The sequence below is a fragment of the Diuraphis noxia genome, unplaced genomic scaffold, assembly GCF_037042655.1.
Source record: "Diuraphis noxia isolate RWA-SAM2 unplaced genomic scaffold, SU_Dnox_SAM2 contig0001, whole genome shotgun sequence".
NCBI lineage: Eukaryota > Metazoa > Arthropoda > Insecta > Hemiptera > Aphididae > Diuraphis > Diuraphis noxia.
The window spans coordinates 19,366,398-19,374,085 of record NW_028301711.1 but is presented as its reverse complement, the minus strand read 5'-3'; the positions used below and the strand labels follow the sequence as shown (position 1 = coordinate 19,374,085).

The 7,688-nt window shown below is 30.2% G+C and overlaps 2 protein-coding genes across 2 annotated transcripts; one reads left to right on the top strand and one right to left on the bottom strand.

The window, feature by feature from the left end:
• Positions 1-4,574: 4,574 nt before the first annotated feature.
• Positions 4,575-5,454, bottom strand: LOC149060214 (uncharacterized). Its single transcript, XM_089228301.1, has 2 exons — positions 5,073-5,454; positions 4,575-4,633 (listed from the first exon to the last, which is right to left on the bottom strand). The coding sequence occupies exons 1-2, from the start codon at positions 5,452-5,454 to the stop codon at positions 4,575-4,577; spliced, it is 441 nt and encodes a 146-aa protein (XP_089084427.1).
• Positions 5,455-6,132: 678 nt separating this feature from the next.
• On the top strand, positions 6,133-6,570 carry LOC149060213 (uncharacterized). Its single transcript, XM_089228294.1, has 2 exons — positions 6,133-6,376; positions 6,458-6,570. The coding sequence occupies exons 1-2, from the start codon at positions 6,133-6,135 to the stop codon at positions 6,568-6,570; spliced, it is 357 nt and encodes a 118-aa protein (XP_089084420.1).
• Positions 6,571-7,688: the final 1,118 nt, after the last annotated feature.

Genomic DNA, 7,688 nt, shown 5'->3' with positions numbered 1-7,688 from the left:
ATTAAAAACGAAAATATCCCTCGATTTTCTATGCAAAACCACCCCAAGTAGGTCACAAGGTTAAAAAAAATGCATTTTTATCGTACTAGTCACCGAGCCGGGTCACTCGCTCGCTGGGACAATTAAAAACGAAAATATCACTCGATTTGCCATGTAACGCCACCCCAAAGTAGGTTACAACGTTAAAAAAATGCAATTTGACGGAACGAATTTTTTTTAAAAAAAGACAAAAATTTAACTCCATTTTTTACGCTAGGTATCTGGCTAAACACATGTTTTTAAAATCTTGCCGAAATTCAAATTTGAACCCACTAGATGAGTTTTTTCATTTAAGTTCATTGTTGTACAACCCTTCTACACCGGAAACAGCCAATAGTGATGTTAGTGATGAAGTTTTGACCAAGTCATCAGAATCTGAAGAAGATATAGAATTAGAAATAGATTTTGGATATTTGTAAAACTTAAATATAAAATATAAATTATAAACTTATGAAAAATATATTAATATTTATTACTTTTTTTAAATTTAAATTTAACTTAATTTTAAAGTATTATATTCCTTGTATTAAGTAAAATAGAGCGTTTAACGAATGCGTAAAACACCGAAAATCGTTATTTTTTTGATTATGCAGAAGTATTAACAATTAACAGTATTATTAGTAACAGTTATAATTATGTATTATATCGACGACAGTCGACAACGCGCGTATAACTGATAAGTCTTATTATCGATCTAAAAATTAGTGATATGGATTGCGCAACGTGGGCCAAATTAAAAATAATTGAAAAAAAAGACAAAAATTTAATTCCATTGGCCGGGTCCGAACCCATGACGTACGCGTCACACAGTATTTTCAGACCACTGCGCCACACGGCAATGATCAGAGGCGTGTTTAAATTACTTAGTTAAGTGAATTGCCGAAAAACTCAAATTTGAAAATGTTATATCAAAAACAATGGATTTCCGCTAAATTATTATTGCACCATCGTTTTTAAAACGTTGATTTACCTAGGTTTCGAAAAAAAAAGTGAAAAATTCGTGTGGGCGCTAAACTAGATTTATACCCAGTTTATATAGTACCTATGTTATATATATATAGTTCGTCTGGACTTACGTTTATATAACTTCCACGTAAGTATATTATTTATTTTAACGATTATTACTTTTAGATTTTATATGATTAGATATTGTATATTATACAGTAAGTTAAAATTATTTTAACTTACTGTATAATATACAATATCTAATCATATAAAATCTAATATAATAATACTAATATAATGGTGTATAATATTAATTATAATATAATTAAATATAGTAAGTTAACTTATAATTTATATATATTAATATACTATATAATTATAGCTATTAATTAAGCATTAAGCTATATACTTATATAATATAAGTGAGTATACCTACTATATTATATGTATCATAGACGTGCTCAGCCTCGGGTTTCAGGGGCAGCAAAAGAGTTAATATGAACTCAGTCCATTCTTCAAATTCACCATTATAATAGTTGTATACAATACCGGTCCATAGTTTTACTTTTTTACGGTTGGGTATCAAAATTAAAATTATATTGGTTATTTGTTTTTTTTTTTTGATAAAAAGTTGTACAGTAAGCTCACTGTAGGGGGTATTGTATAAGGTACTATAATATAGCTAGCATGGGACCTTATAGTGACTTATATTCGTTATATAGTGTACTATATATAAGCCACAATATTATAAAGGTGTATACTTTTCCGCAAGCCTGTATAATATATTAACTATAGTTAACATTTATAACCTATTTCATTGATTATAAATACTAAGTATTTAAAATCATGATTGCAATGCCTATTTATAACATGATAAAATAAACAAACATTATGATATACCTATCAATATTATAAAATATATATTTTTTAAAATGTTAATAAATAAAGTAATACCAATTGGCAATTGAACTGGTAATAATATGATATATAATTAAAGCTATAAATAAAACATTAAAACCTCTTATTAATATTCATAAACAAATTTACCTTTAATTAACTAATTATAATTATAACTATAGTATATATCAGGGATGGGCAACTCAAAGTAACTAGCGGGCCACTTTTAAATACTTTAAAATCTAGCGGGCCGCAGGAGAAAGCAAAAAAAAATTAAAATTTTATTTTTTATTTTTATTTATTTATATTTACAATTATTATTTAATGTGATACTTGAGGATGAGGTTTTTCAATAGACAATTTAGTAAAATCCACTTCTATTTCTGTAGCGCGGGCCAGATAAAAAAGGTACGCGGGCCGCATGCGGCCCGCGGGCCGCCAGTTGCCCATCCCTGGTATATATAGATTAATCTACGCTCTAAATTCGTCAATTACACTATCAATATTTACAGAATTCTGTAGACTTCTTAAGAAGTTAATTCTTGTTCGACAAATAGAAACAATAATGCATTTAGTACATTCTGTGTCATGGTAGATCTAAGTTTGCTTTTTACAATGGTAAGTTTACAACTTGTGACAGGGGTTATAATTTATAACTAACATATTTTTAAGTATAGAAATAAATATATAAAAAATATTTGATCGATCACATTTGTTTAACCAATCAAGCCACTTATAAACATAACCGGAGAAAGTACCTTTAGGAGTGTCTTCTAATTGTTTCAAAAAGGTTATCTCAGAAATTAATAATTCTTTAGAAATATGAAAATATTTATTCAATTGGTCAAATTCTATATGTTATATCCAAATTCACAAAATCATCTATTATATTTATCATGTCTAATGATTTTTGCCTAAAGTCCAGTCCATTTAATGTATCTAAAGTTGTATTGTAAACATTCACTCTCATTTCATCAAACTTAGTTTAAAAAAAATGCTGTGTTTAGTGTATAGCATTATCTATTTTTTTTTTTAGTGTTAAAATGCCAAAACATGCATACAAACCTAGTTGCACTTTATCTAAAACATCCAAAATAAGAAGAAGAAAAGATGTGCCCAAAATTAGTGATGATTTTGATATTACCCAGGAAAGAACATCCGAATTATCTGAAATAGCTGTACAAAGTGTACATATTTTTAATCAGACTTCTAATATTAATGCATCTAATATTATTCATGTCCATTCAAATGAATTAATTGTAGTAGAACAAGATAATGTTGATAACATTGAGAATAGTGTTTATAAAAGTCCAAAATGTCATTGTTTTCGCCGTTGCCGATCCTACGATTACGGCGGTTATCGGCAACGACCCAGGACATTAATACATGGAATATAATTAATATAAATATAATATAATATGGTGTACAACGACCTCAAATGTCGTAAAATATATAAAACATATAATAATAAATAAATGAAATAATTGAACACTAAGGTCGCAATAATAAATAACAAAATATTGACAGTTGCCAATCAGTTGGCCACTGACCACGAGTGGATAAAATATAATGTACGTATATAATATGACCTGATTGCGACAGCAATAATGGACACGTTGACGTATGATGATCCCACGATGTAGAACGACGATGATATTATAGGAAAAAACTTGACTCAACCCGATCACAAGTTGACGTCAATCACACCTCGTGTTCACACGAAGTTGTGCAATATTGCAACACGCAAGGACGGCGAACGAGCACGACGTTGTGCTCGGTTCGACCGTTGGAAAAAGACAGCGACGGCCGGGGCGCGGACAACCGGTGGTCAGCGAAGTCGGTTGCCAAAAGTTCGCGCAAGCGCACGTTGGCGTCGGAACGTCAGCGGGATGACAATACATGTGCCAAACGGACACACTGTTTGTCATAGGCGCGAAATGCTCAAGTTCGAACAGTCATGATAAAAGTGGAACAATTGAAAGTATTACTGATCCAACTGTTTTTCAATCTAAATTAGCATAATTTATTGTTGCATCTCAAATTCCAAAAACTAGTGCTACAAAATTATTAAAATTATTAAAGACTGTGGATAATCTAGATTGTTTAAAGTTGTTACCATTAGATTCTAGAACTTTGTTATCTACACCTCGATCAGGTGATATTGAAATTAAAAGTATTGGCGGTGGAGAATATATTCATTTTGGTATTTCAGCAGGGTCAATTTACACTTTAAATACAATAATTGAACCTGTAAACAATTTGTCTACATTGGAATTGTGGTTTAATGTTGATGGTCTTCCTATTGATACAAAATGAAAATCGTTTTGGACTATATTATGTAGTTTTTGGGTTAATGATTTAATAGTGAAACCATTCATTGTTGGAGCTTATTTTGGATCAAAAAAACCATTTAATGTTGATGAATATCTTTCCTCTTTTATTACTGACATAAACGACCTTCTTGAACATGGATGACAATTTAACAATAATTCTCTCAAAATAAAAGTTAAAGGAATTATAGCTGATGCGCCAGCGAGAGCCTTTATAAAACAAGTTAAAGGCCATTCTGGATATTTCGGTTGTGGAAAATGTATAGAAGAAGGAGACTATTTATCAGGAAGTGTAAGCTTTCCTAATGGGAATGCACAGCTACGTACTGATGAATCTTTTAATTCATATTTAAACGAAGAACATTATATTGGAGTATCCCCATTATTAAGAATATCGGGTCTGGGACTAGTTTCAGCTATTCCTTTAGATTATATGCATTTATGTTGTCTCGGAATCATGAAAAAAATTTAACATCTTTTAGTTAGAGGTAGTACTGTTCCAAATGGTTGTGGTTCAGTTCGCCTATCAAAATCTCAAATCGAACGAATAAACAACCGAATGAAAATTATTGTAAAATGTTTAAGTTCCGATTTTGCTCGGGTTCCTAGTGATATAAATGATTATAGAAACTTTAAAGCTACAGAATTCCGCCAAATAATGATGTACACTGGACCTTATATTTTCAAGAACATAGTTGGGCAACCAGTTTATAATAATTTTATGATATTTAATATTTTGATGCGACTCTTGAGTTGCTATAAAACTGTTTATAGTCAAAATGATTATGCAGAAAGTCATGCAAAATATTTTTTAAAAACATTTTGTGCTGTTTATGGTAAAGGAAACGTCTCGTATATTACTTGGTAAAGGCTCATCCCAAGTCATGCCGAGTTGCCAGGTACGCTGCATTATAGACTTAGCCAAAAATACCGCGGGAGCGAACACGCCTAGCGGATCGAATATACGCGCTACTGAAGAAAGAATGCCACGTTTAGTGCATACGGGTGCTGAATCAAGACTTAACGCGCAACACAAATAGTCCCCCTCGGGATGCCATTGTAAGCCAAGCACCTTAGTACCGTAGCCGTCGGCCGATTCGAACGGCATAGGCGCACACACGCGATCTGCGGCTGGCACCGCTTCTAAAACGCATGGCGTATTTGACGCCCACTTTTTCAATTCTAATCCCGCTTTGTGCATAACAGAGATTAAATCGGACTGCAATTTTAATACGTTCGGCATTGTGTCTGCTCCGTCGCAAATGTACACTCACTTATTCATTTGGTTAAAGATGCAAAAAAATATGGAGTTGTTGACAATTTTTCATCATTCCCTTATGAAAATTACCTCCAACATATAAAAAAAGTTGTTCAACCGGGTCGAGCTCCTTTGGTGCAATTATATAATAGAATTGTAGAAGAACGTGAATTTAATATTACTCGTGGATTATGTATCAATTTTCCTTTCTTAAATGGATTTCATTCTAAAAGGCCATTACCATGTAGTGTAATTAATAAACCAATATTAGAATATTCAACATTAATTATGAAAATGTTTACCATTCGAATTGCATTTGAAAATCGTAAAAGTACTAAAAAAGATGATTGCGTAATTTTTTCTTCATCTGTAATATGTATAGTCCAAAATATATTGAAAATTTATGACAAATTATTCCTTTTATGCAAACAATTTGAGAAAGTCATTCCTATATATAATGAACCGTGTTCTAGTAAATCAGTTGGTATGTTTGAATGTAGCAAATTGTCACCAATACTAAAATTATTTCCCATTTCAAATATTCAATTCAAAGCTTGTTATTTTCCTAATAAGAATAATGATTTGACAAAAATGTAATTTTATATGTGTGCATTGCTTCATATTACCTAGTAAAGTAATAGTGGCTGGATAAAATTGTATAACATGAATTATAATGCAATACTTTTTTGTAGGATGGACAATATAAAACCATATGTCATTGTTCAAAACTTCAATAATGACATATCAGTAATACCACAAACCTGGCTTTTAGGTACAAATATTCCATCAATCGGGGAAGTCTGTGAATGGCATTGGCCTTTAGAATCACCAATTCTAAAATCTGAACATTATGTTAATGTTGAAAATGATTGGACTCAAAAAGTTGGACGAGTCTTAAACTTTGCAGGTACTTAATTACTTATTGTGTTATATAAGTTATATAAACATAATAATTAATATGAAATATTTTATTTTGTTTTAATTATAGATTCTTGTATAAAGGCCAAATTCATAGCAACTGTAGACCAATTAAAACTATTCAAATTTGTCATTGTAGAGTTTCTTAACCCGTCACCGGTATCGCTATATACTGTTACATGATTACATGTGTTAAATTTAGAAATAATGATGATTTAATCGATAAGCTATTTTTTTTTTTAAACTTCTCATACTACTTCTAGCATTATATATTATATTTTTTTCAACTATAATTTTATTAATGGTGGGTGAAGTGGTCGAGTGGACTAAGACGTCAATTTTTAAAAATTGTATTAATATACAATACCTAATTGATTTAAGCCAATTGTTCTACTTATTTAAAAAAAAATATAGGAAGTGTTAAAATGAAATAAAATGATAATTTAATATACTTAACAATAAACATATTGTAATCATTAGACAATAACTTAAAAACAGTTCAAAATATTAAATAGGTACATAAATAATAATTAATAAATTACTTCCGGTGTCATTTTTGAAACTGTTTTCATATCATATCCAGCGGATGTGAACAATGAAAAATATTCTTCTAAATGTAGTTCAACTAACCAACTGTACATTATATCTTTATCCTACAAATAAATCCAACATAAGTACTTCAAAAAAATAAAATTATATACATCAAAAATATACAGATAATATATAATCTTGATTCAGAAATCTTTCCACCCTAGTGGATAGACTTTCTTCGGGATGCCAAAGCCAATGAGTGTTTTTTCTATTACCAAACATCGAAATTGATCGAAAACGGAATAGCAGTATACAGGAATATCTAATAAACTAAATCGAAATACTCAAAAAAATATTAAAACATTTTTATTAAAACATATTTTGGATTTGCCATCCGACAAAATGGCGGCTGTCCACCTTATCAGCTTCACCCATAGCCATGTAAATTATATAGAAGCACGATTAAAGATATACAGGTTGCACATCGCCCTATAGTAAACCACTTCCAGACTGATTTACAAAGTAACTATAAAAATCAGCTGTTAATAATTAACCAGTGGCGCCCATGTGACGAAATTCAGAACTAATTTTAAACTATATTACATATTATTATGATAAGAAGGTAATATAGATAATATAATATATTTTATATTTTACCGCCTTTTTATAAATTTTAATTTTGATTTTATGATATAGTATAAATAAGATATAGTATATCTTTAACCGTATGTTCATGAGTATTTCGGTATTCATAATATTTATTATTAATC